Source organism: Toxorhynchites rutilus, chromosome 2, assembly GCF_029784135.1.
Source record: "Toxorhynchites rutilus septentrionalis strain SRP chromosome 2, ASM2978413v1, whole genome shotgun sequence".
Classification (NCBI taxonomy): Eukaryota; Metazoa; Arthropoda; class Insecta; order Diptera; family Culicidae; genus Toxorhynchites; species Toxorhynchites rutilus.
In genome coordinates this window covers 152,885,594-152,907,381 of record NC_073745.1, presented here as the reverse complement: position 1 = coordinate 152,907,381, position 21,788 = coordinate 152,885,594, and the positions used below count along the sequence as shown (strand labels likewise).

General features: G+C 40.2%; 2 protein-coding genes across 2 annotated transcripts; both read right to left on the bottom strand.

The window, feature by feature from the left end:
* Window positions 1–358: 358 nt before the first annotated feature.
* Window positions 359–3,904, bottom strand: LOC129766245 (uncharacterized). Its single transcript, XM_055766762.1, has one exon. It carries the CDS (start codon window positions 3,902–3,904, stop codon window positions 359–361), a length of 3,546 nt encoding a protein of 1,181 aa, XP_055622737.1.
* A 15,442-nt stretch (window positions 3,905–19,346) lies between these two features.
* LOC129770337 (pupal cuticle protein Edg-78E-like) lies at window positions 19,347–19,814 on the bottom strand. Its single transcript, XM_055773084.1, has 2 exons — window positions 19,767–19,814; window positions 19,347–19,697 (listed from the first exon to the last, which is right to left on the bottom strand). The coding sequence occupies exons 1-2, from the start codon at window positions 19,776–19,778 to the stop codon at window positions 19,356–19,358; spliced, it is 354 nt and encodes a 117-aa protein (XP_055629059.1). The 5' UTR covers window positions 19,779–19,814; the 3' UTR covers window positions 19,347–19,355.
* Between the last annotated feature and the right edge of the window lie 1,974 nt (window positions 19,815–21,788).

Here is a 21,788-nt window from a genome sequence, read left to right as displayed (position 1 = left end):
ACACTATCGAGTCGGATCCTCCGCTGCGCCCCTTCCAGTTCGCGCAGTCGTTTCGTGTTTCTCCTCCAATGGTAGTAAATGATGGCGATCACCATCGCCACGATGAATGCCCCGTCTATGGAATATGATGCGACGTCGTGCATCGATATGGTATTCTCGATCTTATCGCTGCCGAACATTATACTTGTTTTTAATTGTCGCGTTTTCTTGGAACTCGTAATGTTCCCTACATTGTGGCGCATTTTATTGCATCGAGGAGGGTCTTAATCGCTGACCCAAGCACTCGAGCATGTGAAACCACTTCGTTTGGAATTTCGGGTCTCGCTATTATCAGCGGAAATTTGCATTGTCAATTTTTTCATAGGGTCGTCACCCAATCTGATTTCGTGTACTTCCATTTTCTCCCCCCTTTGGGACGAGGGCGTAGTCTACCGTCCCAAATCATTTGGGGTGCTTGGGGAGGGGGATCGTCTTCTAGTTCGATTGCTTCGGCTTGAGATTGCTGTTCGTTATCAGCTGTGTTGTCATACTCTTCTATAATGGGTTGAATGGTGTGCTCCTCGACTGGTAGAGGAGCAAGTGTTCGCACGTTGCGTTTGTAAATTCCGGTAGCGGTTCGCACTACTGCCACTCGGACTACTCCATCATCTCCAGGGTGTATTTGTGTGACAATTCCCATAGGCCACCTTGCTACGGGAAGGTGATCGTCTCCGATCAATACGATTTGGCCTACCTTAACGTTGGCTTGTTGCTTGGTCCATTTTGCATAATCACGTAACTGGTGGAGATACTCGTCTCTCCATCTTCTCCAAAATTGTTCGAGCTGCGATTGTACTCGTTTCCATCTGGTTGTGAGATTGCTTCCATCCTTACTCTGCGTAGGGATGGGCACGGCTAGCATTGGGCGTGCTATCAAAAAATGACCGGGTGTGATCGCGGTCGGTGACTCTGGCGTCGTGTAAACAGGTGTGAGTGGTCGCGAATTCATTATTGCGGCCACTTGGTAGAACAGTGTCTGCAATTCCATGATGTTTAGCTGTGCTCCTCTGGCCGCTGCACTAAAGAGCCGCTTGGCTACCTTTATGTTCGCTTCCCAAAGTCCTCCAAAGCTGGGGCTTCGGGGTGGAATGAATGAAAATCTTATTCTGTGAGTTGCCGCAATATCAACTAATTTGTTTTGAAAAACTTCATTGTTATATATTCTTCGTAAACGATTGAGTTCTCTGCTGGCCCCGACAAAGTTCCGCCCATTGTCGGAGTAAATAACCTCGGGTATTCCCCTCACTGATGTGAAACGGAGAAGTGCTGATATGAACGCTGCCGTCGACTGATCTTCGACGACTTCTAGGTGAACTGCTTTGGTCGCAAAACATATGAAGATGCAAGCATATGCTGTGGTCTTGCATTTCGATTTTTGATTGAGATATACTTCGAATGGCCCACATAAGTCCACTCCCGTGTGAGTGAACGCTACTGATTCATTTACCCTGGGCGAGGGCAGTTGTCCCATTCGTTGCTGTAAACGTCTGGGCCGCGCTTTGGCACATAAGATGCATCGTTGAATGACTCCTTGTACGGTCCTTCGGAGATCCCTCATCCAAAATCTTTGTCGAAATTCGTTTATTACCAGATCTGTTCCGGCGTGAAATCTATCCTCATGTATTTTTTGAATTATTACCCTCGAAAATGGGTGCGATTTGGGAATCAATATTGGATTCTTTTGTGAGATGGGCATTTCTGCATTGTGGAGTCTCCCTGTGACATGTATGACTCCATTTCTGACGATTGCGTTGAGATGCTGGAAAGGTCCTTTCGTAGGCACCTTCCCAGTTTTTCGTAATTCCGCTACTTCATTTGGATAAATAGTGGCTTGCATAATTCGGACTACGAGTGTTAGTCCTTCATTCAATTCAGTGGTGGTGAGTGGGCCCGATCTCTTTTCGTTTCTGATGCCTGTGTCTTTATTGACCTTCTTCATATTGTTTATGGCTCTACACAGCCATGCAAAGTGTCTTACTGTTTTGTCATGAGTGTGATGGTGCGGGTATTTTGCGATTAAGTCTTCGCATGCCTTTCCTGTTGCTGCTACCAATCGTGTTATTGGTTCTTTAATCTCTTCCTGTTCTGCAGCAGCAGTGTATTCGTAGCCGCTCTGCAGATAATATTGTCTTCTTCGTATACATTCCGGTCCGTGTAACCAAAATTCTAGTTTTGCTTCGCGTAATTTTCTGACTGGAATTCCTCTCGAAACCATATCAGCCGGATTTTCTTTCGTAGATATATATTTCCAATGCTCTGGATTCGTGGTGGAGTGTATCTTCTGCACTCTATTTCTAATGAAGGTTCCCCAACGTGTATTTGAAGATTTGATCCAACTTAGCGCTACTTGTGAATCACTGTAGTAATATTCCGACGAGATTCGACCGGCCAGAATGCTCTTTATTTTAGCAGTTAGTTCTGCTAGAAGTGCCGCCGCCAAGAGTTCCAGACGGGGCAGAGTGACCTTCTTCAAAGGCGCCACTCTCGATTTCGAACATAAGAGATTCGTACTCTCTTCTCCTTTTAAGTTGATTGCATGTAAGTAAATGACGCATCCATAAGCCTTTTCGGAGGCGTCACTGAATCCGTGTAAATCTAGTGCGATCGTATGACTCGGAGTCGACATCCGAGGTATTTCTATCTTGCTGAGCTCCACTAATGAAGCTTCGAACTTCTTCCATGAGCTTAGTGCTTGATCTGGAACATCATCGTCCCAGCTGACGTTATAAGTCCACAATTCTTGCATCAATATTTTAGCTGTAATGATTACAGGTTGTATCAATCCGATTGGGTCATACAGTCTCAAAATCTTCGAGACCATCTGTCGCTTTGTGAGCGCTTCGTATGTTTCACCTATGTTTTTCGTACTGATGAACTGGAACACGTCTGTTTTGGGGTTCCAGGCTATCCCCAATGTCTTTATGACCTCTTGGTCACCAACTTGGATCAATGGTTCCAAGTCTTTCTCTGGAATTCCTTCCAGTACGCTTGCGTTGTTTGATGCCCACTTTCGAAGTGGAAATCCATGAAGTGACAATGCATGCTCTATTTCTCGTTTCGTCTCCGTCAGTTCATCTGCGTTGGACGCTCCAATCATTAGATTGTCAACATAGAACGATCGTTGAATGGTGTCGGCAATTCTCGGATTTACCGACCGATAATCTTCAGCTGCTTCGTGTAGTGCCCTACAGGCCAAGAATGATGAAGACGCTTCACCATATGTGACAGTCGTCAGTCTATACGCTTTCAATTGATCATTGGGGCTGTCGCGCCACAAAATACATTGTAACCAAGTGTCTGTGTATGCGATGTGAATTTGTCTGTACATCTTTGCAATATCTGCTACTAGCACGTCGTTGTGCGTCTTGAAATCAATTAGCAGATCAAATAAGTCCTTTTGAATGGTTGGTCCCACGATTTGTATATCGTTCAGGGATACTCCGGTTGACGTCTTTGCACTTGCGTCGAACACCACCCTAACCTTGGTGGATGTTGAATCTGGTTTCACCACACACGAGTGAGGGATGAAATACTTTACTTTGTGAAAGTCTTCTGTGGTGACTGGTACCATATGTCCCAGTGTTTCATATTCATTCATGAATGCCCTGTACTCTTTGTACAGGTCTGCATTCCGCTTGAGCCTTTGCTCAAGCGATGTGAATCTTCTATATGCTTGTTGATAAGAGTCGCCTAACGATGACGGCTCCCCCCGTAGGGGCATTCGTGTAATGTATCTCCCGTCGGGAGCGATCTCTAACGTTGTGCGGAAGTGACTTTCCGCCTCGCATTCGTCATGTTGCTTTGGTTCCCAGTCTTGAAAGCACGCTTCTTCAAGACGCCAAAACTTCTCTATGAGTTTGGCCATTTCGTCCTGTGGGAATTCGAATTCATTTCTGCTACACCTTGTAGCAGACAATACAGTGGTTGATGGGCTGCTGTGACGTAGCGTCCCACATGCAATCCAGCCCAAGCTGGACTCTTGATACGTAAGACCGTTGGCTACGCTAAGCCGGCCTGGCATTAGAATTTTGAAAAATATTCTCGCTCCGAGGAGAATGTCGATTTCATTCGATCTGTAAAACTGGGGATCGGCAAGGTGCAATTGTTCTGGTATCCGTATACCCTTTTCATCAATAGCTGTGCTTGGTTGATCGTCCAATATCTTTGGCACTATGATCAATTCTAAACTTTCATTGTAGTTGCTTGCGTGAGAGGCTATCACAGTTTTGATACCCCTTTTAACATGTGCTTGTCCGCTAACTCCTTTAATGGTTACGTTTACCGAGTGTTGCGGAATTCCTAGGCTTCGAGCAGCCTTTTCTGTGATTGTTTCTACTTGACTCCCTGAATCAAGTAGACATCGAAGAGGGTGCCATTTCTGCTCACCCTTAACATGAATTATGGCTGTGCCCAGAAAGACGTATTCTTCCTGAGCTAGTCATTTCGTTGAACTTGCTTGTGCTTGATTGACATCCTTCTCGGGATGCAATTGTTGGATCTCGTCCCCCTTGGGAGAGTCTCCACGATGAAGTAGTGTATGATGCTTCGTGCTGCATATTTGGCATTTCCGTTGTGATTTGCACTCCTTCGTTGAGTGCCCAGGTATGAGGCAATTAAAGCAGTGCCTCCCTGCTTTGATAGTTTCCCATCGTTCTGGGATGCTCATTTTCGTGAATTTAGGACACGTAAATGCTGTGTGTCCTTCATTGTGACAAACGTAGCACCGCTGTGCTTCCCTTTTGTCTTTGGTGGTCGCAGCTTTGCCTTCGATTGCTGCTACGACTTTCGGCTGGGGTCGATGACTAGAGTGTGCCGTTTCGGCAGCCACTTTGCAAGTCATCTGGTTAGCCAGCCGCTCTAATTCTATTTTGAATTCGCTCCAAACATAAATGCGCTGGAGGTCCAACTTTTCTTCAATCTTAGAAAGTGTTGATTCATCCAATCGTTCTTTCACTAAGCATATTAGTAACCCATTGGCGATGCAATCTGGTTCGCCAGGTTGTTCATTTGCTATTTGTCGAGTGGCGGACAATAGTGTATCGACAGCGTCGATCAGTCCTAGTATCGCTCTTTGCGATGCCTTATGTATCCTTTTAATTTTCAGCAGAGTGTAAAAGTAACCTTCATATGCGATTCGTTTCTTGTAGAATCTTGCTTCCAGTTTGGCCCAGGCTTCAGTGAAAGGCACTCCTGAATTCTCGAGTGCTTCGCAGGAGTTACGAGCGGGCTCGTATTCTAAACATTTCGCCAGGAAAGCGTATTTGCTTGCATCCTCGTTTAGGGTCGCAATCCGCTTCTCAAAGCGGGCTTTAAACGATAGCCACTCGGTGGCTGACCCACGGAACTTCGGGAGCTCCAATCGGGGTAAATAATCGGCCTTGCTATTGCCGGTGATCATTGTTTGATCCAGTACTTGCCTTGAACCTTCATCCTGACTCGGTTCATTCGTCTGTGATTGCGCATGCCGTATTCTCTTTGCCAAACTGGCTCTGGACTTGATATATGCGGGGAGGAGAGCATCCCGTCTCTTGGAGGGCCCCGTTTGACCCTCAATTTTCAGTATCACTGCACAAGCTTGATCGTACAAGCTTGTTAGTACTTCTTGTTGCACTAGTAATGTTTCGACTTCGTCGTCGTCTTCTGCTAATTTGCATGCGTCTTTGATAATCGGAGCAATGCTTTGCTCCAGTGCCGTTAGCTGCTTTTTCCAGCTTTCAACGGCATCGTCCTCGTTTGTCGTCATGTTTATTTGATTTGATAATTACTAACCGCTTTACTTGTTTGATTGACTCAAATACTTAGCTGGGTCATTGATTATGCTCCAGTCTAAATAGTCGGCTATGGCTTCGGCCGATCTATTTAGTTCAGTGGTAAATCTGCTTTCGTATCTGTTTATAACCGCGGCTCCTGCCGCCAAGTTGAACATGTGCGATATTATCAGTTTTATCGCTGCAGCTTCTTCCCGCGTACGACGCGGGTCCTGTTTCAAATTCTCCTCCGTTTCCCTCATATACATGTAGCACATGGAATACAGTAGGTCGTTGGAATGTCGAGAATTCATCTTTACAAATTTTTCACATCAGTCACAATAATTCGTGTTTATCACACATCTTCCACGCAGTTGCACACCGTGCTTCGCTCACGGGCGAAGTTTACTTATTGATCACACAGTCACGCAGTGTCATGTTATGATTCCCGCGAATGGGAAATTCACGTTGTCAATTTTCAGCCACACAGTGGCGCATTGTAATAACTATGCAGTGGCGCAGCATACTTCCCGCGAGTAGGAAGTTCACTTTGTTAATTTTTAGCCACGCAGTGGCACACCATACTTCCCGCGAATGGGAGATTCATTTTCTTGGTTTCAGCCACTTAATGGCGCAACATCTTCCGTGCGCTGAGACAATGTCACTTCACTTTCCGATTATACAGCCATGCAATGGCATCACTTTTTCGCGCGCGGAGAGAATGTCACTTCACTTATCAGAATCGATTACTTTCGCGAGTCCGTGATCGCTCGAAGTGCGATCACGTCGGGGTCACCAAATGTTGTTCGTTAAAATTAAGATGTTAGTATTGGGCCATAGTGGCCCAACACGGCTTTCGGACTAAGTACTAACTCCTTCACGGTCGGTTTTAGACTGAACTGTATTTCCTTAAATTTTACATTGCTTAGGTCACTTGGGTGTTTCTTGTTTCTCCATGTCAGCACAAAATGTGCGTTTGATTATACAGCGTTCGCATTATTTTGATTATACAGCATTCACACTATCGAGTCGGATCCTCCGCTGCGCCCCTTCCAGTTCGCGCAGTCGTTTCGTGTTTCTCCTCCAATGGTAGTAAATGATGGCGATCACCATCGCCACGATGAATGCCCCGTCTATGGAATATGATGCGACGTCGTGCATCGATATGGTATTCTCGATCTTATCGCTGCCGAACATTATACTTGTTTTTAATTGTCGCGTTTTCTTGGAACTCGTAATGTTCCCTACATTGTGGCGCATTTTATTGCATCGAGGAGGGTCTTAATCGCTGACCCAAGCACTCGAGCGTGTGAAACCACTTCGTTTGGAATTTCGGGTCTCGCTATTATCAGCGGAAATTTGCATTGTCAATTTTTTCATAGGGTCGTCACCCAATCTGATTTCGTGTACTTCCATAAAGATCCATAAAGATTTTAAAGATTTTCTAAAGTATCAAAATATTTAGCCTCCTTTGTTTCACCTGAATGAACCAGTCCTATGTCAAGACTACTTCACTGCCGTGATCTCGCAAAGTGACGCAAGCGCCAGAGGGGAAAATTTTCAGTACGAGACTTTTTTTAAAATTGCATGTATAATCAGCATACGCGTGCATTACGAAAATCTGATCCGTACAAAATGTGTACACTAGATGGAAATTCATTGTCATCGGCTTGATTCTTAAAATAATGCAGTTTTATTTAAGCTATGTTACGAACGTCAGTTTGTTGTGGAAACAGCCAATCAAAATCGCCGTTTCCACAACCGATTGGCGTCCGTCCATCAAATTATGCGAAAATCTGTTTCCAATTATTTTCTCCGAAATGCCGCCGTTGTGCGGATCATACGGGAGGAGCATCAGGGAGAAGAGTTCTACACATTTTCCGACTTTATAGCATGCATTGAGCAGGCTAACGCAGTTGAGAATCCGATTACAACAATTATGGACAGCACCAATTTTTCCCAATCCAAAATGCAATGGAAAACATCCGTGTTAAATAAGATCATGCCGTCTGAAATTATCCGATATAAAGAAAATACAGTTTACGCGAGGATGTTTTGATTTTTGTTATAAGATGCGTTTCGATGGAGAATTTAGAAGAGTGCAGCTATTCGTCAAATTCGACATTTACCCTTCAATCAACACTTAGCTTCAATTCATCCGAAAGATACATTGAACTGGTGAGGTAAGTAAACATCGTCAAGAAGCTTTGATCTTTGATTTCTGAAGATGAAAGACACTATTGGGAAATCCTTATAATCAACAATTAAATTAATGAGTTTTAACTATTCAGTTATTAACTGAGCCTGTAAAAATAAATGACTTAAATAAAAAAAAACTATTCAGTTACAATCGTTATGTGCAATATGCGAGAACAGCAATACACTTCAATCTAGGATATTTTTTTCCTTTTAAGATGAGTTTGATTTTATGAATTCAAATATTTGACGAGACTTTTAAACCAAACAAAACAAAATTGCCATTATGAATGTAGCACTGCATGGGGATCGACTGTTTTCGATTATAATGTTTGACATACCGAGCTTTTCGGAGGTGTTTTTTTTTAAAAGGTATGTGACTCTCATTATGCTAAACGTCCATTGCTTAAGATGTTGTTATATGAAATTTGCTGTCCCTGCTCGTTTATTCTATCTAAACCATCAGAACAGCTAAACAATCACATCGCATCACAATCAAAATACGTCACGTCATAAGGGAGACGGCGCTTGCGCCACATCACAGTAGAAATGGCGCTTACGCCGCTCCGTTTTCAAGCTTTTGCGGGGTCATTTTTTTCAGATTTCTGTAAAATTTCGCAGTCATTTGAAAGGATTTGATATTCTTTATAGATTTATAACATAAAAAGTAAAATGTCAATTTTGGCGCTTGCGTCATTTTGCGAGATTACGGCAGTTCAGTCCTTCATTAAGTGCCAGATCAGAAAATATGTCAAGTTTTTTTGAAATACTTTTAACGTTAACCCCTAAGCCTACGATTTAATTTCCAAATGAGCGGACCAAATGCAAATGGCTCGATGGGTTATGCATTGAATAATCGCCCTCTATGACATGCAAGTGCATCACCAAAACAACTCAATGTGGTAGAATAATGGGTTTGAAACAATTTTAGCTTCTCTGAGAATATCATCGTTACGATTCCCTGATCCATAAATGATTGAAATAAAAAAAAGTCACCGAGACAAGACCGCATAGTTGACGTAATGTTTGAAGAATTACATCATTAAACTCTTTGATTATGACTTGGTGGACGAAAAGGGCCGTTCTGTTTGGTTGTTGGGTATTGTTTGCTCACTCCATCAGTGTTTACAACCGAGTAATGACGACAGTAGAATGGTGCGTATCACGATAGAAGATGTCGAAGTGAACTGAGATATGATGTAAACCGCCCTCTGTGGCCTTGACGAGAATGCTCCTGTGTTCTGTATGGATGAAATAAAGAAAAAACTCACCAATATTATATAAGAAGCTCAACGGAATATGATGCTATATGCTTCAATGCGATTTTCAATTGGATCAACAGCCTATCAATATGTAGAGCATATGGGAAAGCACTTTTTCGAATATTCCTTCACTTTTCATATTTTTCTCGCCGCAAGAACTTCTATGGGTGAAAACGAACATAACAAATCAGACAGCTTAAACCGGACGATCCGTTCTCGAGTGACTACACACATTGGTTTTCGACGTAGGACTACGTCTAACTTTTCAATATAGGGGCCCATTTCAATATTTCGGTGTGAAAAAGTGTTCAGTTTTTGAACGCTAATACCTCCTCAATTAATGAATGTATTTTGGTTCCAAATACACACATTGCTAGGAAATATCCTTAGCAATTGTTTATATGCTGAACATTAAGGTTTTTCACCTCATATAAAGTTCAAATTGATGAAAAAATGGAAGAAAGATTTCCCTACTTCCCATATGTTTTGTCTGCGCTCTCGCAGCGAACAGCTATTCATTACAAGCAACCACGGCGACGGGCGAAACGTATGGACAAGGTGAAGGAGGGAGACAAAAAAGAGATTATAAATAAATATAGGCGGTCGCTACAACGTTAACTATATGGCTATGTAAAGTGAGCGATGGTACCCCACCCCCCACCCACTCCTCCCCTCTTTCCTTCCCATACCACTCCCACCCCCTTCCACTCCACTAATCCCACCCAAATCCTTTCCACTCCTTTACTTCCTATCCTCCTGAGAAGGGCCTTTTTGTTTTTTTGTTTTGGAACGCGCCTTTCGCTGGGTCACTTGTGCTTCGTTACTGCTTTGGTCCTCGGATCAGTAAATATTTACTTTTCTTTACAGCATATATTAAATATCTTATGAAGCATAGGATCCCTTCCTACCTTCTTCTTTAACCGAGAGTCGAGCGGACAGATCTGATGAGTGATTTTTTTGGTTTCCCTTTCGCCAGTCCCCTCTGGGCTGGTTTTATTGTGGCTCTTCACTGGGCTAGAGGCGAATGAACTGCAAAGTTTAAAGCCTCTTAAAAACAAAGAAAGAAGAAGAAGTGAGCGATGGTGGGGCTTGGCCACATTCTATCATCGGACGCCAAGCAGGAAAGACGCTATCTTGAAATTGATTTTCAGCATAAGAGATATCGCTGCATTAGCCGGGAATGTATGCGGTGCGATATCGCAAGAGTGAGAGACAGGAGTTTCATTGGGATGTGGAGTAGGAGAGCTTATCGAAGTGTGTTAAAAGCGGTGGAAACGTCGCGCCGGGTGAATCAGTGGCTAATCGCGCTCGATTTGATAGAATGCTGGAGTTTTTAAACGGTTTTATTTAGCTGTGACATATTTGTATGTTTGTATGTAACATGTTTGTCTATGGCGCTGTACCACATCAATTGAAAGGGCCTAGCCGGGTAATGGAGTAAAAAGTGCCCCCAAACCAAATCACTAGCTGTATGGCAAATATTGTAAAGGGTATTAAATAAGAAATTTTGGTGGTTTATTTGAACCCCTATGTGGTTTGACGTAGGATCTATAGTGGAAAACGTACTTTTTCGTTTATTTCACGCCATCCTCAATAGATCTGAGATAAAAATTTGAAAAAAATACTGAATGTACATCTTACCACGGTGTATCAAGAAAAATTATCAAAAAAAATTTCATCAAAAATTTTAGTACTAAAAAAATATTTAAATTTTGAATTTTTTTTTGGGATTTAGAGATTCAGTACTACTCGATGAGTTCGGTTGTGAAGATATTTGTAGATAAATCGTCTGGTCATCACTTGCGTCCACTCGCAGCAAAACACTCCACAAACAGTTTCGCCGCATCGCATCGCGTTTACTACGTCAGGTCCGGGCGGTTTGCATTTGATTTCCGCATTCACAAACGAGCCCGCGAGCGCACCCTTATCGCATCGCGTTCACTATGTCTTCGGCTATACACTTTTGCTAAATGTTTCACATGGTCGGTCATTAATATGAAATTTTTCGAAGCAACCAACATTAAAGTTCCAAATTTAAATTTTATTTGTTAGAATTGATCGTATTACACATTAAAATGCCCCCGGCTTGCATATAATGACACAGCCGTTTTACCCAGGTTCTTTGGTTTTACATTTTTAAATTTTTACCCCCAATATGTTCTCGAAAGACGTAACTCTTCGTCAAGATTATAGAAGTATTCCGGGTAGAAGAGTTAGAAACCAACAGATTTCTGAAAATAACGATTTTTAAAACCACTTGGATAAATATTCTTTCCCAATACAGGACGGACTCCATTATATACAGTTTCGGATTTATTTTCACTGCATAGAATCGAATCCTGTATATAATCGTGTCAAAATCGTGTTTTTCGTTTTTGGAATATAAAAGAAGAATTTGATTTTTGATTCATTCCCTTGAAGTCATAACATACCTTTCTCATATAAAAAACCGAATTCATTCGGGAGGTGATGTAGGATCATATTTGATAAAAAAATTTCTTCTACGGATGTGTTAGAATTTCAATAATGACAGAGTTATAGAACTTTTCGTTTGTTTCGAACTCTGTTGCCTCAAACTGGCGCTACATTCAAAAGTGCGCTACGGAAGACGATTCTGTTGCTTCCGTTAGAAAGATGAGAAAATTTAGTACAGGATATAGTTGTAAAACATCTAAATTAGTGAATTTGAATAACACTTTGGAAATGGAAAACTTCAAAGTTGGTAATTCTTAATGTGTTATTATTAATTTCGTCCTATAAATTCATATTAAACTTGTTTTTATCAATTAAATTAAAGCTTTCTAACCGTTCTACAGTTTGTTCTTTGACACCCAACTTCTATTTATCTTAATTTCGCTGCAATATCGATATAAACAATTTCTGGTAAAAAATCAAGCAAAATCTTCAAAACTCGCGATGAACAAGGATTACCATACTAAAGATGAAATTCTGAAATTGATCAACGCTTTCCAAATCGAATTGAAATTTCAATCAACCGGCAAATTTTCATACATTCACTTTTCTGAGGGAAATAGAAACAATTATTTCGAAAACAGATAGTAATCCTTTTCACTCTCATATGATACTATGAATTGAAAGTTCCGAAAGATTGTTTTCGACTTTCAAAAGAAGGGAAAAGAAAGCCGCAGTACTTGGAGTTTTCCATTAAGCCTCTCCTCATGCATGGGTGACAACTTTTATTCATGGTGAATACTGCGATCTATTATTCAAAGGAGCACCATTTTGATTCATAAAAAGGATTACTAGACACTAAAATTCGTTTAGAAAAAGTAAGAATTGATAAATTGTTGATTAAAGTATAATATTAGTATAGTTCCTTGCTGTGGTGGTTGAAGGCAGACATACGATCGCAAAGTGTCAATAGTTAGGCAGAAGTGGAAGTGTTTCGAAACGCAAAGTTTGTGGAACCGGGTGGGGAAAATCCTGAACGAATTCGCCACTTTCGGTCATTCCACTTTTTCGTCTGTTTATCAGTTTTTTAAACTTTTGTTTATTTATTTAGGCTCATGAGCGTTTTAGCTGTAATAGAGCAGGTTTTAATCGTGTACATGTTAAATGTTTATGGTTTCTATGAATTGCAAATTACACAGTAGTTAGTAGCCATTTAGGCGTAAGAGTATTCTTTCTGTTCATTGTCATTGTTGGGATATTAATAGCACATCGGCCCGATGTTTCTTGCAGAGCAGAGCAGTTGTATGGATGAATCGATCATCATTCGACCGTGGTTCGATCTCCATCCCTTATAATTGTTGCTTGGACGTAATTATTTTATAACAACATATAGATGGTCAATTCGGGGCTCTGAGTTTTTGAGCTCACGATCGATCGCTTCTATTAATAAGTTAGGTATTTTCTTCGAAATAACGATGAATAATTTGTTTTACACTTTATCTTGAAAATCTATCAGTAAAAGTTTTCCGATTCATTGAATATCAAAGCTAAACGACATTGAATATATTGAATAGACACAACAATCTGTTCAATTTCTAGATCATTTAAGCTTCACTTGACTATGTTTTAGATTACAGGTATAGCACAGAAGCACAGCTTCCTATTTACAATGTGTATTGGGCATATCAGTAGAACGATCTCTATATACTGGTTTTGACAACCTTAAAATGCCGAAGATACACTTAGATTGACAAAACCAATTATAATCGTTGCCTTTGTATGACCGAAATGTTAAGTGTCAATTCACTACCTGTTTACTACGAAAATAACCTTTGCTCGCTTCAACTCACGAGAGAAGACATTCGGCATGATTTGAGACTGCCGAATGGGATTCCTTAGACATATCTAGTTGAAGGCAAACGTTCACTTTTAAGCACAAGAGCGAAAGTGTTAAAGTTCACTTGTTATCTACGAACAAGATATATGCTGATTAGCATTCTAATGGCACAATTTGTCTGTGTTCAAACTGATTACTATTATTAGTCCTCTATCGAAAATAAATAAGTATGCAAATGTATTCCGCCAGCAAAGAGCTTATCGAGTGCCGATGAACTGATCGATAATCGATAAACATCGTGTGATCATAGCAAAACTTGACCGGCTTCGGTCGTTTAGCTTTGTTGGTTTATTTGGGATGCGTCAGTGTGGTATTATCTTGTATTCCAAAACTTGCCAACAGTTCGAGGCCATCCGGAAGATGTCAACCCGGTTTTAGCCTGGATACCAACATAGTTGGAAGCAGAGATGCCAACCTTCCTGATTTTTCAGGATATCCCAGACTTTTTAGCACGCTCCCTGATATCCTGACGAACACTCATTTTATCCTGATTTTTCTGAAATGATCCTGATTTTTCCTGATTTTTGTACTCTTAACATTATTCGTAATAAATATACTGGTTTCCATGTCAAAGTTTTCTTTCATGATAGTTCTTCGGATCGCACTTGTATATATCATACATTAAGTTAAATTCTCTAGACGCAAATCTGTACTTAACTTTTTTATATCTACCCTCAATTGTTTCGTGGTTTTCCTAAATTACTCAAGAGACAATTTTTGAATCCATAGTCAATATAAAAAGATTTTATATATAATTTGTTAATCTGTTTCACAGCAGAATCAACTTTAATGATGGGACTATTGTAAATATATCTATAACAGTACTAAATATCATAAAAATTAGGAAGAATTCAACAAGTCTTCCACTGCTACGCTTCCACTGATATGCTTTTCTCATTTGTCGAGTAATGATTCATTCCAAAGCATGGATGATGAATTCAATGAAAATTTGAATATTGATTTCTCTGCAACTATGCACTGTAGTGATGCTGTAGGTTTTTCGGAAAAAATATAAACGATCAAAAAGTCAGGTGAAACACTAGCATTTCCGCTTATGCGAGGATTTATACCAGGCTTATTATTTTTTTTTTTACATACCCGGTCTTCGCCCGAAGGCAGATATACTCTGTTTCTGGTGAGATTTGGAATGGATTCTGTCTAATCAGCTACTACCAAGCAACCTGTTCCTCAAATGCATGGCTCGCAGCAGTATTCGACGAGGAAGCAAACATGTTCTGAGAGGATAGAATATTCAAGCTGTGTGAAAGATGGTGGAAGATTGTGAAACAGAACTATGGATACAAAATTAAATTATTTTGATTGAAAATTATGTTTTTGTTTTCCCAAAAATCGACATTAACTTTTCATACAACCCAATACGAGCTATTCTGATTTATCCTGATTTTTATTTTCATTCTCCCTGATTTTTTAAAATTATAGTTGGCAACCCTGGTTGGAAGATACCGATAACCGGTTCCTCTGTCCAACAAGTTATGTTTAGTATTTTTGGGGATGAGACTAGATGAAAATGAAAGGGAAATACACGCATAGTCGTGTGGTTATTATTTCTAGGGGGGTGCGTTGTTGTACATGTTGTACAGAAATAAAACTAAGATGAGCAACTATCTAGAGGCGAATGAACTGAAAAGTTTAAACCCTCTTAAAGCCAAAAAGAAGAAGAAGATGAGCAACTATAACCGGACTGCGGCTAAGAAATGTGCTGAGCGGTTCATTTGTTATTTATGCACGTTAACATAAGTGGCCTCTGGGTCGTAAGGTAACGATTTGTTTGTAAGGATATTTTTCTCTCAAATTTTTTATCAGCTAAATCCTGCATATCGGAAGTTTCAATAAGGCAGTAAAGCTTTTCACCTCGCCTTCTGGTTGATAAAAAAACATTCAGTAAAAATTGTTTCAAATATCAACCTATCGTTTAGTTCGTTTTTCCTCACTGTACATTCAAGGTGATTTTTGTTTTTTTCCCAATTCATTCATTTGTAACGCTATCGCATATGCTTCATAGAACCGCTAATACAAAATTTGTTTACACAAGATTTCATGGTAATTCTACGTTTAGTAGGATTTGATCGAATATAGGTCTCTGATAGGTACATACCCAGCAAACATTAAATCGCATAACTTGGCATATTCTAAGCCGCATATAAAGTGAGATCGAATCCAATTAATTATATAACACTATCGTAAAATCGATCTATACGAAATCATATATGCATAACAGGCTGCGAACTGCGAAAAATCGTTCAACAGTAAAAACGATCTCTATATACTGGTTTTGACAACCTTGAAATGCTTAAGATACACTTAGATTGACAAAACCAATTATAATCGCTGCCTTTGTATGAAATTGAATGTAACCTCGGCCCAAGACTTCCAGTGTTCCTTCCTGGGCACCCACCTTTGCGAGAATGTCTGCCTTCTTATGCCAGGAATTCAGCTATGAGAGGGTACCCATACAAAGGCTTATTTGATCTTTCGATCAAGATGGGTGCCTACTAGTTTTCATCGACTGGAGAGCCTCAAGCGAACTGAGTCTATTCGAGAAAATGAAGTAATGGTCTGCAGGCTTGTTGGAGATAGTACCAAATGCGAAGTCAATTGCTGCCAGCTCAACAACATAAACGTAACAAGCAGTGGCGTCGTGTACGGGGGGCGGTCCGGCCGGGTGTTACCCTCAGAGGTGACACCCACGACCATCATATTTAATTTTAATTCTATTAAACTTGCAACGAACTAATTTCGGCATTTTTCATTTTACATTTTTCGGCGTGAAAAACTCATTTATAACAGTAAAATGAATTAATAAATTATTCAAAGTGTTAGCCATCGCTAGCCAATACTTCTTCTCATCTTTCTGGAGAATTTACGAATTTCGTCGCGAAAGAAGCACTCATCTTTTAAAGCCAAGAACCAATCCTGCACGTTTTTTGTACCTTTTTCTGAAGTCAACCGTATTCGATTCGAAGTGTTCTGCAAATAGCAGTAGGAAGGAGCAAGGTCTGGGCTATAAGGCGGGTGAACCACAATTTCCCATTCGCTATTTTTCAAATGAATGACAAGCGCGTTCTTAATCGATCAAAGAAGAAGCCTAAAATCATGAAGTAATTCAAACTTGGCACATGTTATCAGCATCTTACAGCGAACTGAAATGTCGATTCCCAATCTGGTAAATTTCTTTGGCGAATTTTCGGAAAGTAAGCTTGTGCTAGAGATACTAAGACCTTTCAAGGCCCCTGGAATTACCCTGGACGATGCCAATCGTTAAGCTGGATTGGATGTGTTAGGCATGAATGGAATAATCGTTTCCAAGGAACGCATCCAAGGCTTACAGTGAGTTTGAAACTGTTACTAACCGTTCGCGTTTCTGTGACATCTTATGAAAAAAGCTTTCTAAAATTGCTTTAACGATGAGACAGGCAAGCTAAAATAGATTAGCTTAGTTGACAATTGAAAATGAATGTGTCCATTCCTTTGACTATGACGATGGGTTCAGACAATTTGCTTCTGTTAATAATATGTTTCCTGGACCGCAAATTGAAATAAAAAAATTAATATTTATGATTAGGATTGGTTTTTCATTAGAAAACAAAAACAAAGAAGTGATAACAAGGTTTCCAAGGACATCCAAGACACCGCCTCGGGTGTCACCTGGTTACACTGCGCCACTGGGAACAAGGTTCCTGCAGTTTACGGAAGGCGCAAGAATTTTCATTGAAAACACCGAAGCCAGTGAATCCATTGAGACGAGACCCATCACTGAAGTGAAGTATGACCCTCTTTTGGCATTTTTGCTTCAAATACGTAATGTGAGTATTCGAATTGCTTTTTGAATCAAACCAGACCCCAAGGTATTTGAAGGTTAATGATTGGATAGTGTTTCTGCCCAAAAGCTTAAATTGCAATTGGGCTGGGGACAGCTTTCGAGTAAATACTACCATTTCCGTTTTCTGCGGCGAGAATTCAATTCCTAAATTCCTTGCCCAAGATCTAAGGAATTTTGCAATGGTCTTTGCAAGTTTTCTGCCTGCTGGCCCTTTATGGAAACCACGCTGTCTTAGCGTGCATTGTTCTGCTAAACAACTGCCAATATCATTTACATAAAAATTATACAGAAGGGGGCTGATACATAAGCTTTGGGGGCAGACCCATATAACTATTTCTGGAAGTTGTAAGTTGCCCAAGGGTGAAGTTCATTCTCTTTTCTGACAACATTTCGTACGGGAAATTTTCAATATCCCAGGATGTCAACATCTGTGTAAATTCTATGGCCATTCTAAGGCCAGTAGAATATCTGTGGAAAGCAACGCTACACCCAAACTAGCGTTGTCAGAAAGCATTTCATTTTCGACGGTAAAACATGTCATTTCATGTCTTGAAGCGTTAAATAGGCAGATAATGTCATCTGTCCCTCAACGCTTCAAAATGTTTGTATGTATGGAAGCAGACATCTCTTTTTTCTTTTTTCATCTTTTTTGAGGATTGCCCCAAAAAAAATCTAAACGACATATCAACGGGGATCGAACCAGGGCCGGCTGGGATGCAAAACTGTTTTACACGATCACGTTATCCACATAGCTAATGATGCTGTTGGGGAGGAGCGTGATGATATTACATCTCATTACAAGTTGAAGTTGGAAAGTGTTTTCTAATTTCACTCTTAGCAAACACTTTCCAGCATAAGAAAGATCTATATCCATCTCGGTCTGGGCTGTGGCTAAGTAATGCGTGCTTATTTGAAACGTGTCTCTTGTTTCGCTCGCTCGTATTAACCTTATACTGCCGTACCATATATATTATACAAATGCTTACCAGTATTTGTGAGTCATGGCATTTTTACGCTCACTTAATGTAATAAATCGGGATGTCAAAACATGAGCTGAAAATCAATTTTGGGTGTAGACAATCGTTTGTTCCTTTGCTCTTGCGAAACCCAAATTGTGTACTTGATAGCAAATTATTTGTCTCGATCCATTGATCGATTCCTCGAAGGATAATGTTTTCCAACAATGTTCTAATACACGAAAGCATATCAATCGGACGGTATGAGTTATGGTCAAACGCTGGTTTGCCAGGCTTTTGAATTGCTATTACTTCGACCTGTCTCCATTCGGGAATATGTCTAGGAAGCATCTTTTTGCGATATCGGGAAGATTTTTTAGAAGAACGAATTTAATCATATCGCTTCCGGGCGAAGAGTTGTTCTATGAAAGAAGAGCCATAGAAATCATTTTGCTAATATTTTCTATATAAAAAATACATCAGCTAAGTATTTTTAAAAAAGACGTAAGTGATACTGCGTTGAAAAAGCGCATTTCCTTTAGGTACTCTTTCCTGAATTGAGAATTCGGAAGACTGTCGCTTTCATTACTGTTAAGCCTCTCCTTCTGTGATAATCTGTCCTAAACATTTTTTGAGTTAGAATAGTTATAAGACAGAGGTGATAAATATGACATTGAAATAACTCGTACTTTCATTCACTGACTTTTGCGAAGGTTTCATAAAGCGTAGCCTCGTTGAAATTTCTTTTGACTTTCAAAAGAACTGATGTTAATATCTTCTCGATCGATTTCTGAACCCATTTTTTTCGGAAAAGCACTAAGTAGATCACAATCGCATCCGAAGTGATGAAACTAAGAACACAATATTTGTTTTGAACACAACTTTATATTCCACACCATTATTATTTACACTATCACAATCATTATAGAATCCAATTGTTACTTCACATAAAACAACTTTTGCACAAATTATCACTAACAGCAACATAAACACCACGCTTCATTTTCACTTCCTAGACGGCCTTGCATGCGTTCGAATGTATTCCAATGCCCTGAGGATCGCCTCGGGAATAGGCGGAGGCTGTGGAATAGCATCTCCCTGCGGATTGTATCCATTTTCATCGGCCGTGTAGGTAATCTGAATCAGTTCACCCTCGGGTGAAGTGTAACGGTATCCTCCGGTAACGAACTGTCCGCCACGACCTTGCTCTTGGGCTTCCGTCCCATCCGAGAGCCGATACTGGTACGAGTATGTACCATCCGGGTCGAGGTTCTGCTCTCGCTCAACCAGTTTCGCGTGCTGAGCATTCGCGAAGGTCACTAACACGAGGGCGCCAAGTACGGCAATCTGATTAACATTTTGAAGCTGGTTAATTGACGGATTTCGGTCGGTTCGGTTTCAAATTTGGTGTTTTACCTTCGCTTTCATTTTAGCGCTGGTGGGAAGATGATCTGTGGCTAGTAGCAACGATGTCACTGATAAACGGGCTGATTGTGTTGTCTTCTTTTATACCGTCGCATGTCTTCGGGCGGCGCGCATTGTGTTGAATTGGTTTTTTGAAGTGATGCAATGGATCTTTTGATGCTGTGACTCGTGTGACATCGCGCAAATATCAAGCGACATCTGATCGCTTAGTTGCGCGCCACGAACACCTGTTTTTTAGCATACATAGACATAACACTGATGTTGGAACAGGGTCATTGTACAGCGGCATCTTGCCGAAATAGAGAAATTTATACAAGGTGTTGTATTGTTTAGGATAGCTTACAATTCATGATGTTTACCTGCGACCTGTTTCATATACTTGAATAGTTGAATCAAACAGACGTTGGCTTCTACAGCATTGTGGGAGGAATCGCTGTTATGTATGTATTATGAAGAAACTAATAACTAACAAATAACAGATATTAATTAATGAATATTATATTCGGTTTCCAATCAGGTGAAAGTGTAATTTAGTAGAAAATTCTATCCTGAATGCTTTACTTCAATCCTTATACTTTATACGTAACTAGCTGACCCGGCAAACTTCGTCCCGCCCAAAATTTGTTTTTTGTTATCCATACCTTCAAACATTCACGTTTTCTTACTATGAGCAAGTTCATGGGTCTAATCGCAGAACTGTTCATTGATTGATTTTCTATTCGACCCCGTTGAATTCACCTTTTACTATAAATTTCCTAGTATTTCTAACAAAACTCATCATTACAATATCAGATTATTTTCAGACACAATTCACGTTCAAGATTTTTCAACCACTTGTAAATAACATGTTTCTCCGTTACATGGAATAAATGTTTTATACAGAAAATATAATAGAATAAAGACAGCCCTAAATCGGACAATTCCTTCCTCGAGTTCTGCTCTTATCAACACATCCGGCGATCCTTTTTTTTGTATAGATAGGAGAAGATATAGGAGTGCGTTTCATCACATTAAAATCCATTTCCAGTTTCGAACAAAGATCAATTTCGCTAGCGCAAACATCAAATGGACTAACAGCACTTGCACTATGCACTATGTAATTGTAGAACATATGGGAATTTAATTTTCCGAATTTTCCCTTTTTCTTTTAGAGTTTTCCTAAAATTTTCAATTGATATGTTTGGTTGGAATGTTTTTGGTTGAAATATGTGTAATATTTTTATGGAACCCCCTCTCCATTCCAGAGGAGGGAAGGGTGTCATACCATTATAGAAACATTTCTCATACCCAAAAACCCTCACATCCCAAATTGTGCTTGATTAGTTCTCGAGTTATGCAGAAGTTTGTGTTTCGTTTGTATGGCAGCCCACCTTTAGAGGAGGGGTGGAGAGTCTAACCAACACAGGAACATTTATTGCACCCTAAAACCTCCACATGCCAAATTTGGTTTCATTTGCTTGATTAATTCTCGAGTAATGCAGGAATTCGTTTTTCATTTGTATGGCAGGCCCCCCTTAGAGAGGAGGGGTGGAGAGTCTAACCAACATAGGAACATTTATTGCACCCTAAAACCTCAATATGCCATATTTGGTTTCATTTGCTTGATTAATTGTCGAGTAATGCAAAAATTGGTGTTTCATTTGTATGACAGCCCCCCCTAAGAAAAGGGGGAGGAGTATCGTACCATCGTAAAAACATTTATTGCACTCTAAAACCTTCACATGGCAAATTTGGTTTCATTTGCTTGATTAATTCTTGAGTAATGCAGAAATTTGTGTTTCATTTGTATGGCAGCCCCCCCTTAGAGAGGGGGGGAGGGGTCTCAAACTATCACGAGAACCTTCCCAAAAAACCCCTAAATACCAATTTTCAAGTTGATCGGTTTAGTAGTTTCCGAGTCCATAAGGATCAGACAGACAGACAGACAGAAATATATATATATATATATATATATATATATATATATATATATATATATATATATATATATATATATATATATATATATCAGGC